Source organism: Fundulus heteroclitus, chromosome 15 (assembly GCF_011125445.2).
Source record: "Fundulus heteroclitus isolate FHET01 chromosome 15, MU-UCD_Fhet_4.1, whole genome shotgun sequence".
In the NCBI taxonomy this organism is placed as follows: Eukaryota; Metazoa; Chordata; class Actinopteri; order Cyprinodontiformes; family Fundulidae; genus Fundulus; species Fundulus heteroclitus.
The window spans coordinates 17377484-17391354 of NC_046375.1; the positions used below are offsets into that span (position 1 = coordinate 17377484).

A 13871-nucleotide genomic window follows, 5' to 3' on the forward strand; every position below is an offset into this window, starting at 1 on the left:
ATAGGTATATCAAGATGAAGTGGAGATGCCGGTATGACACATTCTAAAAAGTATGGAGGAAAGCACGTACATTAGTTAATTTTACAGTCAGGTGAAATGTTTATTGCCTGAGATGTCTCTCTTAAAGGTTGCCCACCTCTCATGAGTCATGTCCAAAACTCTGCATCCAAGACCTATTTACAGTGGTTATAAAATAATAAACAATTATTTCTTCTGCTCTCTTTATTCAGATTTAGTTTCTTCTTTTATGTCAAAAAAATAAATAAACAACGGAGGTAGTTTATTTTCATCGTGGGTACCACTACCACGTTTTTTTCCCTGAGCGTGTGTGCTGATAGGCGGATCCACAGAAGCCCCCCCCCCCCCCCTTCTATTGAAGCCTTTACGTGATGACGTGCATTGCAATCATAGCAGCCGTGAAGTCACTTTGACTTTGCCTTAACGAGAAACGGTAAGTAATAAAACAAGATCGAATCTGCTTTTTTTGCCCAGGAAATGATTTACAGCTGATTTCATTAATAAACGCGACACTTAACGTTTATTTATAGTAGCACTACAGGGGCTATTTCTAAGACAGTCTTCTGTATCTTTCCCGAGTAGGCTATCAAAAGTTTTTTTTTTTTTTTTTTTTTTTAGTTTTTTTTCTCGCACAGATATGTCGCGTGTGTTTTCTATAGATGAAAGACAACAGGAATGAAGCGCCGTTGTCATATGAATAAAAGTCTGTTTGCTCTCCAGGAGAAGCCATGTCTGTTCTGCTGAGGAAAGTGAGGCGCACCAACCCTGCAGCTGCCTCTGTGCTGGAACGTAAGTAGGGGGACTGTCCTTAGAGGAGGTGGCTGACCCATAATGCCAGACTGGACAAACTGCAGATCCAGTTGCACACACTTGGGCCCACATTCACAAGCGCAGATAAATCTGTCCTCGCTTTCAAACACTTCGTCCTTATCAAGTCTCTGAGAAATGAATAAATAAATGGTTTGATGTTCTTCTTTTCCACTCTGGCAGCCACAGTACATTGATACACTATTACTTTGGTCCCCCCCCCCCCCACACACACACTCTACAACCCCTAATTCCAATGTATTTTGCTGTGGTTTTCGTAAAAGATCAGCAAAATACTGCACCGTCTTTAGAAATAAAAATCTGGAAAGTGTGGCATGCTTTTATGCCCAAGTTGTCCGAGTTAATACTTTTACTACCGCTTTTCGATGCTCTTACATCTGCATGTCTTTTAGGGCGTGTCACTACCAGCTGAAAATGTTGCCCATCAGGCTTGTGCTACGTAAAAGTAGCACAAGCTCAAGTGAGACTGGAGGAAGAGTGTCGGTGAACGACTGTTTTTCAAGTTTTGACAAAGATTCTCAACTTCATTTAGGTCGGGATTTTAACTGGACCGTTCTAACACAGGTATATACTTCAATATAAAAATGGCTCCATTTTAGCTGGATCAACTCTGACCTGCTTTCTTGACCCTCGGGAAGAAAAGCATCCCAACATCATGACACTACCATGTTACACCATGGGGGATGCTTTGCTCAGGGTGATGTGCAGTGTTTGTTTTTCACTATGTATACCATTTTGGAAGTAGGGTAAATGGTCTACATCAATTGTGCCAAACTTAAAATGTCTTACAGCTTTCTTTCAACAAGGGCTTCCCCTTTCCATGAAGGCAAGACGTGTAGACTGCAAAACTAAAAGTTGTTGTGTCTACTGATTCTCCCACCTGGGCCTTGGATCTCTGCAGCTCCTCCAGGGTTGATTTTGTTCTAAAAACTGATCATTAAACATCCCTTGGCCTTCTTGATGCTGTTTGCTCATAAATGTTCTCCAGCAAATCTCAGATTATTTACAAACATGTGCACCCTGTTCAGTCAATGGGTTGCTCTAGATTTTAATTTAGGGGTATCACATTAAAGACGGCTAAAAACAAATGCAGCCCACAATATTCAGAAATGTTATTGTAAAAAACAATACTGCTCTTCACTGTGTTGGTCTAACACATAACACCCCATTAGAATTTCAAATGGGTGAGATGACTTTTTCAAAGCGGTGTTTTCACCCTAATAATGTCCCCTTAGGAGCAGATTTCCGCACAGATTCAGAGATCCAGTCTCTGACTCGAGAAGACCTGCACGAGCTGTTTCCTGGACCCGAGAAGCTGAAGCTGAGGAGGACCGTTTTCAGAATCATAAAGAAGCGTGTGAGTTTATTCTGCACTTTGTATTCTGCCTCTTTGTAACACATATGGACCCTTTCCAAAAAAAATTTAATATCATGGAAAAGTTGTTTCATTTCCATGGTCCATGGTTCCAAAAGTCAAACTTTCATAGATTATAGATTCAGGGATCACAACTGAAACGATTTAAAAATTTTATTTGTTTATATTTACATGCTTCGGGTTTCCAGCTCATAAGGCCCTCAAAAACAATAATCCAAAAGAATTTTCACACTGGATCTCAAGCTGCTTGGATTCTGTTCCTCACCCGTCTTCCTCCAAATCCTTGGACCTTGATTGGAGCCCACGGTCATCTCTTTTGCTGGTGCATCTTCTCCTGCCACAGTTTTGCCCTTCCACTAGACTTTCCGTTGATATGCTTGGACACAGCCCTCTGTGAACAGAGTGGCCAGTTGTCCTGTCTGCAGTCTTCCCCATATTGAACCGAACTCAGACAATTTAATGACACCTGGGGAAACCTGTGCAGGTGCTTTGAGTTTAGCAGATGATTAGCGTGTGACATTCAGTTTAAAACATTTATGCCCTGCAAAATTTGGGCGGATTTCTTCAAAGTATTATTATTTAGTAGATTCCAGTTTGCGTGGGCTTTATGTGCGGGAAGCCCATATTATGTAAAAAATAAACAAATAAAAGCTTGAAGTTGTTTCTATTGTGGGTCCTGAATCTATAATCTATAAAAATTTGACTTTTTGAAAGGAATTATGGAAATTAAACAACTTTTCCATGATATTCACATTTTTTGGAAAGGGTCTGTAAAATTGTACAATCTGCTTCAATTCTCATCAGAATCAGTACTTTTTTTATCATTATTCACACAGAAACCTATAAATGTGCTCCTGAAAGAACTCCAAGGTTTCATCCCACATTATTCTCTCAGGGGTATGACATTTTTTTAAGTTAATACTACTAGAATTACACAACAGCATTTATTATTCTTACACACAACGTAAAACAATTTTTCAGATTCTTTATCTTGCAGTGGGGTCTTGGTGGACTACCTGCATACCCTGAAGGACATGAAGGCTCAGCTGAACAATGTGCAGAGTTTCATTGAAGCACACATTGATTTACTGGAGGACATCAGTAAAGCGCCTCCACACCAGGAACACGACCAAAGTGGTAATGAAACGCTATTGTAATGTATGATTTGGGTAAAGGGCTCTGATGGCTTCAAGAAAAACCCGCATCTACATGCGTCTGCGGACAGGATGTTTTGGCGGCAACAAAATATCTACAGATTTATTTATTTTTTGCAATTTTTTACAAGAAAGGTACATAACATTTGTTTTCTATTAAAGTATTTGATTAACTTCACATTTAAAGAGCACTTGTCATTCAGTGCTTTAAAGGCAACCTTCTTTTAGATGACAAAAAGTTTTGGTAACCGAGTCTTTCTCTCTCTTATTACAGCATATTTAACACAGATTTGCGAGAATACTTATCCTTTTGGTGCAGAGTAGTGACTGTATAAATGAATCAAATAAATGAAGAGATACATTGTTATGAAAGGTTTTGTTTTTTTCTCATCAGCAAATGTTAACTTTTGATAAACTGCCTAGCATGTTTATTTCAGTACATGCAACCACCTATATTTACATGGCTAAGTTAATGTACTCCATGATGTGCCTATATGGTGAATAGGTTTGGAGACACCTGAATAGTGAGAAGTTGGTATCTAATATCACATTAAGTTTTGAGTTAAAATACAATAAGGTCTATGATTAATTTTGAATGTTTTGTTACTGAGAAGTGCTATATAAGTAAACTTACCTTACCCTATGAGTCAAAATCATATAGTCAAAATGTGTACAGAAACAGACAAAACAGATTAAGTAACACTTGAAAACTATAATACAATTTTTCTTTTATACCTGACAGATGTTTTATCTGAGCCTGGCACAACGGTTCCCAGTCCTCCTCTGGAGCCTTACATTAAACCAGCCAATGGACATTCATTTGCAGCTCAAGGTAAATCTGACCAGCCACATTTGCTTTTAATTTCCTCTCCCACATTTGTATCATAAATACACTCCTGATACTTTTGCCTATTGGGCATGTGTTTCCGTGGCACACAATAATGTGAAGCTTTAAGCTAATCATGATCTACCATTGACTTCCATACATATGATGCTGCAGCATAAGCATTTTATTATTCAGGTAAGGCACACAGATTTGCTGGAAATGCCACACAAAAAATTGCAATTTGCACAGGTACTATGTAAATTGTGTAGAAATTGCGTTCTAAAAAGTTTAGTTAATCTCATGCTACTCCATGCAATCACTCTGTCTGCTCTGATGAAGATTCCATAACTCAGGTGACTTTAGCCTTTTCTGATGAATTTAGCTAATAATTACTAGATCACTTTTGGTTAATCATAGAATGTGCACAGAGTAGTGAACTTTCAACTTAAGATTGTCAGGTGATCATTACATATGTACAGTTTTTAAAAAAATAACTTATGCCTCAGTCACACTACAGACACAATGGCATAAGAAAATAGACATCCCACATTGCCTTCCTTTGTATTTAATACTGTTGCATACAGTGTTATTTTGACAGCAATTTTTACTTAATATCAGTCTTTTGACTGTACTGTGATTTTTGTTCTGATTAAATCTATGGTTAATGTTGTCAACTAAAACATGCAATCAGATATGGAGGCCTTTTCACAGGACCTAATTGCAAAAATAGCATTCCTGTTTAGGGAAGATTGTCTTTCTACACATATCTGAAATATTTATCCTAACAAATTCTTAAACTTTTGTTTTGCCTGACACAGTTTGACTTTCGCTTTCTGAAATGACATTATTTGGATTGGCTATTTCAGCAACAAAAAAAGTTGCAAAATCAAAAAATAAATAGGATGTGCAATTATGCAATTAGGGATGGGTACCAAATTCGGCACTTTTAGGCACCGACCGAATCCTGTCGGTACTACCAAGTACCGGTTCACGTAAAGTCAAACGGTATCATGTTTTGATACCTAAACTCATCACTGTGACAGTGATGGAAGAGTGGACGGTTTTCCGTGCTGAACATGATCACAGCATTGTATGCACAAGAGCGTAATGATGTCAGTAGCTGCTGGCCCAGTGAAGAAAGCATGGCTGATAAAAAGTGCTGTCTCACAGACAGACAGACAGACAGACAGACAGACAGACAGACAGCTGCTGCCTTGTTGTAAAACTTTCCTGTAGTCAGAGCAAAGAGTGGAGAGATGAGAGCCTTTGTTCCCTCATTGCAAATGTATACCACCCTGATTTACAAAGCGGGATAAAATATAATGTTTTTAATATAGTTTTTTTTTTCTCTGAAATTGTTGCACTTAAGCAATTCCCTAAGTTCTATTCACACACAGCTTCAGTCCCGCATTCACCTCGTTCGCTCTGTGTCGCTAATAACTGTTTTGTTTTTTTTTGGTAAAGAATTGTTCTATGTGGCGTGGATTTAGGAAATCTATTAAAACTCATAAATGTTTAAGGTTCATTTCTAGATCAACACAAGTTTTTATATTGAGAAATAAATGTGTTAAATTGAAAATTTTTGATTTTATTAATAAACTGACAGTTATCACTACATAAAAACACACAAAAGTATCAAAAATAGATGCCTTTAAGTACCGGTATCAATTCCCAGGTACCGGGTATCTGTACCGTATTGTGAAATATGAATCAAAAAATTAAGTCTCACTATTATTCCAACTCCCACTTTCAAGTTTTGATGTGCTGGATGTAATTTTGCACCAATATAATTTTCATCATAATTTTATTCAATATGAATTGAACTCCTGTAAATGGTTAAGTCTGTTCTCTCTCTCTCTCTCTCTCTCCACAGTGATGTACCAGATGATTGTCGGTGGTAAAACCTGTGATGCTCATCTTCAGCTGATGGCCAAGGTCCAGACTCAAGTGCAGCACCAGGTTCAGCTCATTTCATGTAGTCAGGATGGCCGGGTCTTCATAGTCTTCTGCCCAATCACTTCACGTGCCGGGCCAGATGTTAATGGAGCCATGGCTAATGTAACAGGTATGCAGAATATAAACTTTGACGACTTATAATGATACAACTTGCAATTAAGCTTGGACTTTCGTTTTTGAGGGCAGATGATTCAATATTTCTTTAGGAGCAGGCAGATTAGTACGAGTCAGTATCGTAAAATGATCTAAGTTAACCATATTTGTTTACTTGGCTTAAATTTAATCGGAAAGTTTAACATTTAGTGCCTTTTACTTGTAGAAAAACATATGTGTGTGTGTGTGTGTGTCTTTGATTTTCCATCTATAGCTAGAATATTACATTAGTCCATTAAAAAAAAGTTTAATACAGAAATGGGGCTTGAAGAAAAGTATATTAAGTACCATATTCTAATTTATTAAATATGACTGTCCATTGTTGTAGGGGATGTGGAACTTATTATTCCACTAGATGTCACTAATCCTCCCCCACTGGACCTTTAAATGTTTCCCTTATCCCGACTATCTCACTCTCCTCTTTAAGGGTTGGAGTTTTATGGCTTTTAAATGTTGTGTTGATTAAGGATGTATTTTATACATCTATGTTACAATTTATAGTTGAATCCTTTCTGATCGATGTATTTAATAAAATTTTTATAGGCTAATGAAGAGAAAACAAAATACATTTTAAAAGGTAATATGTGCAACGCTATCGCAGGTCCTTCCTCCCAGTAGCTGTTAGACTTTATAATTCTCAGTACTCCTAACAAACTCAAACCCAGTAAGTTGTTTACCTTCCTGCTATTATTTGCACAGCATTTAATTACTCTTGTAAGCAGTATTTTGTTATTTTCATGCACAAATATTCAGGTACATTTTGTATTTTAATCATCATCTTGAATCAAAACCTAGGAAATCAAGAAAATAATCCTACTCAGTTGCTCATTTATTAGAATTTTGGTATACTATTTCTAATAACTGTGTAGTAAAGGCAAATTTACAACATAAAATACACCGTACTATCTTATTTCTTTTCTTTTTACACTTTGTGTGAAAATACACATCGCCTTTCATTTTGCTGCTGGAATGCCTAAATTTCCCCCAAGAGACAGTAAGGGATATATTTCTGTTCTGTTCTATGTGAAACTAAACTTTTGTTTTCCACAGGACGTGAACCTGTTATTCTGGTGCTGATGCACCACACACTTGACTCCAAGCACACAGCAACAAGGAGGACCTGGTCGGATTTCTCAAATATCGTGCTTCACGTTAATGTTTTCTTCCACGAGACAGCACAAGGATTGCTCAGGTGTCAAGAAAACAATGCTGCTGTGATTCAGATACAGAACAAATTACTGGAGTACTGTACTCCAGGAAGCAAATGGGCTGTGACTGGTGAATATAATAGCCCTGGCATTGACAGCTGCTCCCATTTGGACAGTGGGGGCAGTGAGTTTGGTTTTAGGTTGTTTGGCAGTGGCAGCAGCAGTAGCAGCAGCAGCAGTAGTGACGGTGATACTAAAAGTATTTGGGGGCCTCCAGAATAGAAGTTTATTTAAACTCAGTGATGTCTTTTTTTATGTATTTTAGTAAATTTAAATCAGCATTGCATTTGTTGTTTTGAGATGTTGTAACTATTTAACATCTTAGGAGCAGTATGTTTATATATATATATATATATATATATATATATATATATATATATATATATATATATATATATATATATATATATATATATATATATATATATATATATATATATATATGTGTGTGTGTGTGTATATATATATGTGTGTATATGTGTATATTGTGGAGGATGGCAGGGATTGGTCAGAGTTTTTTACAGTCCTGCAGCTCTCACAGAGATCTGGTTTTTTAACATTCTTTTTCTGAATACATAATGTGTTGACTACTTTCAGGGTGGAAGGTCCATTTCACCCGATATAACAAAAAGTGTTATATTGGGTGAAATAGACAGGATTAACAACTATATCTTTAAGGGTTCATATTTTTTAATTTACAAAGGCACGTTCAAAATTGTGCCCAACTCATTTAATCCTCTTGTGTTACATACTTGTCAGACATTGTTATTAGCATACCAACAGTCATCTGTTGTAAAGGGCTTTTTTGAATTAACTTGTTTCTAAATAAATATTCAATATTTTAACTTTTTGTGTTTTCTGAAAAACCTGAAAACTGGATTAGGCTGTTATTTTATGAGGGTGTCACTGTTGATAGGCAGATTTTTTTTGGAGAAATACAAATAGATTAAATTATTCCATCTCTAATTTGTAAAAAAAAAAATTATAGCAAAAATAGCACATGCTTCTTGCAATAAGAAAAAAAGATTTTTGAAAATCTGTAATGACCCGATCATGGGTATGTGTTTCTGAGTGATTGAACATAAAACACAAAACCTATATTTGAATGATCAATTACATGATAGAATTACATTATAGACCTTCATAAGTGCAACTTTAAAAATGTGTTTCAATTTTTAGCTGCTTTTTTTCTTTAAAAAAAATAATAATTGCAAAACTATTGACAAATATAAACAGTGCCAGTTAGGTGTAATGGCTTTGGCTCTGGGTAGCAAGGCTTTGTGGAGTGCTATGATGGAAAAAGTGACCTTTTATCTATAATCTACTCAGATCTATACATTTTAATATTTCTATCCTTCTTGTATCTTAATCAGTTGAAAAAAAAACAACTACTGCATAAATGTCTGTCTATAAATGAGCATATCCTTACATTGATTAAATATTGCAATAATTCATTTTGTGAAATTAAAATTGTATGTACTATGGAGTTATTAGAGTGGTATAGTTTATTTGTGTAATGTCTCCCACAAATATTGTTTACAGCTCATGAAATCCCCAAATTCAGTTTATTAACTATTTTGTTTGCCTCATAGGACCAATTAAAAAGCTGATTTTAAACACTGGTGCCATAATACATATTCATTGGGTAGATTGTTAACTTGAGTTTCTTAAGCAGACATCAATAAACCCTTCAACAGGCAGGTTAAACCACAAACAGTCATAGATGAAGAAGCTGTGTGGTGAACACCTGGGGTAACGAGTGGCACTCCTGAAGATATCTTATTTGGAAAATCAAGGTCCAACTCTTTCAGTGCTGTTGCTTTATTGTGTTTTGTCAACTCCAAAGTCAGCTCAGCTGTTTACAAAGGGTTATATAGAGTGCTTCATGTTTCCTTCTGTTGACAAGCTTTATGAAGATGATAATAAAATCTTATCGTAATTAAATTATGATGAAATCTTCAGGCAGGTTTTGGCACCTGGCCGCAATACCAAACCCACCAGTACCTGCAGCTGAATGATCATGATCTCACTGCTTGGTTAGCCAAACTCGTCTGAAATAAATCCAGAAAAAATTTGTGAAGCTCAGTCTGAGATGATAGACACAACAGCCCACACAGCAAGCGAGCTAAATCTAGTATTAAGTCCAATCAGGATTTATATTAAGAGAGCTACAGGCTCATTGCCCCCAAACCGTGCTGCATTGATGCAGTAATTCATGCAAAAAGGGCTCTGTGTATTCATTTCCAACATAGTGTTTGCACTCAAAACTTGTTCGGGAAACAAATATAGTATATTAAAATACAGCCCAGAAGGTTTAAAAATGTTTTAATTACCAGAGAAACACGATTTTTGGCTTTTGCGCAATCAAAATTAATATAAACACTGAAAGAATATCACTTTGTGAGTAATACAAACTACATTTGTGATGTCATTCTCATTTACCGATATGCACCCGTGAGAGAAAATCATTTTGAAAGAGACTTTCATATTATCAGCCGTCCAGTGAGCCAGCCAGCGGTGTTTAGAGCGCCCCCTATGCCTTGACGTCAGAAAAAACAGCTCTGGGCCGCTTAAGTTTCACTTTCTGATTACTGGAAGCGGCGATTACTCATAACGACGGACCAAAATGAGCACAGACGTCCATGGTTTTATTTGTTCGTAAATAATCGACAGCTTAAGCCGAGGTATGTACTATCTAAACGGTGCAAATAGACTTCGCGTTATTCAGCTTATTTAGTGGTGTTGAGATTCGGTGAAATTTGATGCCTTCATTTGTGTCTCCTCGCCACTTTCGTTTTTTACAGGTTCAGTTCGTCGCGCAGGGAGGTAACCCGGAAGATACAAGAGAAACCACTATATTGCTCTCTGCCTTTTACTCCATTTGTTAAAGAAAATGAACATTTTACTGAAGGAAATACGGGACTACAAATCGGACGCGGCAAAGGTGCTTCAAAGTAAGTGACATGTGACGTGTCACCAGACTGGCCTGTGCTTCATTTCTACAGGCCCTCCCTTCACAGGCACACATGATTAATTATATTACCCCTGTTGTGTTATTATGCATTAATGTGTAATCGCTCTCTTTTTTAGGAGCAGATTTCTGCTCAGACTCCGAGATCCAGTCTCTCACCAGAGAAGATCTGCATGAGCTTTTTCCTGGAGCTGAAAAGCTAAAGCTGAGAAGGAAAATCTTTGAAATAATAAACAAACAGGTGTTTCTCTCTTATTCCATGTTGTGCCCAAATACAGTGGGATTAAGTAGAATTAAGAAATCCTGGACTGGTACAGTGCATGCATATATTCACCTTTGGATGAATTTGCTTTTTGTTGTGATTCAAACAGAAACCAGTTGAGAAGCTTCTGCAAGACCTTAGGGGTTTCATCCCAGAGGATTCTATAAAGGGTGTGTTTTTCTTTCTCTTTCTCAGATTTTTTTTAAATGGGTATCTTAATAAAAAAAAAGCCTGAATGTATAAACCTTGCTCTCTCTGTTCAGATGCCCTATCCAGCAATGGGGTGTTGGTTGACTACCTCCGTCTCCTGAAGGATATGAAGGCTCAGCTGAACCATGTGCAGAGTTTCATTGATGCACACGTAGGTTTACTGGAGGACATCAAAGCTCAGCCACAGCAGAAACATGATCCAGGTCCGAGTTGTCAACATTTTCACAAATCCTCATGCTTCATTTTGTTCTGACTTGAGTTATTTTAGTTTTTAAGCAAGTATCTGTTATTACTTTAAGGTCCCTGTCACTATTTTTACCCTTTCTCTTTAACAAGCTACTTTTTTTTAATGTGACAAATGTATAAAATACAGCCTGCGAATTAAGGTTTCCAATGACACTTTGCCTCATAGGTCCTCCAGCTAAGACGCTGGATACTCCAAGAAAGACGGTGGATACTCCAACTAGGACACTGGATACTCAAATAACTTCCAGAAATCTTTCAAATGACACCCCTACACAAAAATCTCATGGTACGTGTAACTTTCTCTCTGGTTTTTGCATGTATCACATTTTACTGATTACTTAATGTATCAAACGTTTTTAAATAGCTGAACTCATTTTATAATAGTTTGAAATGAACAGACTCTTTTAAAAGGAAATTAGACAATAAATTAGTGCCTCAAAGTAATTATTTCTGTTAATTCATTCTCATCAGTGACAGGGGACCAAAGTGCTCGGTATTCCATGCCATCGAGGTCTGGCAATTATGGTGCACAAGGTACTGCCTTTACCTATATTATTTTTATACAACATTGTCAAAAGTCTTTAAATTTCTTGAAACCTTCTTTTTTTTATTATTTAATGGTGATGTTATCCATGTCTTTAAGTTGTTTAACCCTGTGTCTGAAACATGCTCCTTAGTGATGGGGTTCAAGTACAGAACAGTGATCAGCGGTCAAACATTTAACGCTCATAATCAGATTCTGGAAAATCTGAAGAGCTCACCCCATCATCTGAACCTGGTGGAGAGCCAGAACAGTGAGGATTGCCAGATTGTTTTCGTCTTCTGTCCCATCTCTTCACGGACAGGGACAGACGTGGATGCAGCCATGAAAATGGTTACAGGTGAGAATTTGAGTTTCTCCTGACTTCTGTATTGATGAGAACTTTGCATTCTTTTATTTTCTGTCAGACCTTTTTTGGTATTTACTTTTCCAAATAAGAGACATTTTAGATTTTTTTTTTAACATTAATTTGTCAGCATAAATTAACAATATCATATGAACACTCCAAGTTACCTTTCAATGGTTTTCCAAACACTATATATATATTTTTTTATTTTTGGTGAGATAAAAATAGACATGTTTTTGCGTCCCAGAGAAAAATGTTTCATCATCCATGTGATATTTCTTTTGTTCTGGTATACACACTCTTTTGTTCTTCACAGATGATAAACCAGTCATTCTGGTTTTGATGCATCACGCTCATGAAGCAAAACACGTCACCCCGATGGGAACCTGGGACCATAACCCTAAGATTGTGCAACATGTCAATGTTTTCTACCATGAGACAACGAGAGGATTACTAGACTGCAAAGAAAATAATGGGGCCATCTCTACAATAGGCACAGAATTAAGAAAACATGGAGCAAAAGCTGAGCCAGGTGAATATTCAGCAAGCACAGGAGGTCTCTACAGAGCTTTCTCTCTGGGTAATAATGACCGCACTGGACATCACATTGAGAATAAAAGCTATTTTCCTTTGAATTTATTTAGTAAGTCATAGCTGCCAATGGGTGCGCTGATTGGGACAGTTATAACAACCAACAGTGTAAAACAGTTTCTGTCTGTATTAATCATATTAATTATGTTTCTTATGTTAATTACTACTACTATTTATAGTTAATTCTCTGTCTTTTACTACATAATTAGTAATTTTGCATGCATTCAGACTACCCTTTGTCCAACGCAAATAGAAATTTTATTATTGCACAGATGTAAGGGATGGAAATGGCATGTTTGACTTTACTGTTCTGTGTAAATGCTTTCTGACATCTTCGTGACTGTAAACAGGGATTTTATTCCACCACATAAACCAAAAATATCAAGAGTTGTTGTGTCATCGCTTCTCTTTATTTTCAACCATAATTAAGACAAAACTTTAATAACAAAGTCCCTCTTTTATGTTGTCTAGGCTAGGGTTTTGTATTGAATAACCTGGTCCATTGCAAAGCCACATATATTGTAACTGTTGCTGTTGAATTTATTCGTGTAACGACAAATTCAGAAACATTTGACCAAAGCGCTTTGCTGTTTAGCCAAACCAACATCAAAATAAAGAAGAAAAGAAGTACGTAGTACCAGTTAGGATGATGATGTGTTTTTGTTTCCAATGTGAAATCAACGTAAGCAAAAGCCTTTGGTTAGCTGCCTGCTTAGAATATCATGCCTGTAAATTGTATGTTTCTTTTCCTAATGATGTGTTATTCATGTCAAGTCATATTCAAGTCAGACTGACTTGTATTTTGTATTAATCACTCAATAAAAAAAGGTCCCAGGGTGTGTCCTGTACCTGTCAGCGTCTGGTTGTAGTGACTACTTGTCTATGAAAAAAACTTAAAAGTAAGCAAACAAAAAAATGTATTTAAATCAAACAGTCACTTGATGAAAAGTGGGTTTCTGATTTTACGCAGTACAAAAAATTCTCAAAATACAGTTCCGTGAGTTTATTCCAGGTTTCTTCAGCAAAAAATAAACATGGTAGGCTACAAACTGAAAAAAACTACTTGCCACCTCTCCTGCCCTGGTTTCCTGAAAGGACTGACAGACTGCAGCACTGGAAGACTGGTAAAAAAACCATAAGCCCACCCACTTTCCTCCTGAGCTACCTGGAGTCCATGTATTCACAC

The 13871-nt window shown here is 36.7% G+C and overlaps 2 protein-coding genes across 3 annotated transcripts; both read left to right on the forward strand.

Moving 5' to 3' along the window:
- The first annotated feature begins 396 nt into the window (after nt 1-396).
- LOC118556541 lies at nt 397-7876 on the forward strand. Its single transcript, XM_036147598.1, has 8 exons — nt 397-451; nt 739-807; nt 2082-2203; nt 3058-3118; nt 3203-3358; nt 4118-4207; nt 6075-6266; nt 7361-7876. Exons 2-8 carry the CDS (start codon nt 747-749, stop codon nt 7738-7740), a joined length of 1062 nt encoding a protein of 353 aa, XP_036003491.1. The 5' UTR covers nt 397-451; nt 739-746; the 3' UTR covers nt 7741-7876.
- Nucleotides 7877-8502: 626 nt separating this feature from the next.
- LOC105919207 lies at nt 8503-13543 on the forward strand. Of its 2 annotated transcripts, XM_036147563.1 has the most exons (9): nt 8503-10202; nt 10323-10472; nt 10609-10730; nt 10861-10921; nt 11015-11164; nt 11374-11493; nt 11679-11741; nt 11885-12088; nt 12411-13543. In XM_036147563.1, the coding sequence occupies exons 2-9, from the start codon at nt 10412-10414 to the stop codon at nt 12746-12748; spliced, it is 1119 nt and encodes a 372-aa protein (XP_036003456.1). In that variant the 5' UTR covers nt 8503-10202; nt 10323-10411; the 3' UTR covers nt 12749-13543. The 2 variants fall into 2 exon arrangements, with proteins under 2 accessions (XP_036003456.1, XP_036003457.1); XM_036147564.1 differs by having other exon boundaries at nt 8503-10472.
- The last annotated feature ends 328 nt before the right edge of the window (nt 13544-13871 follow it).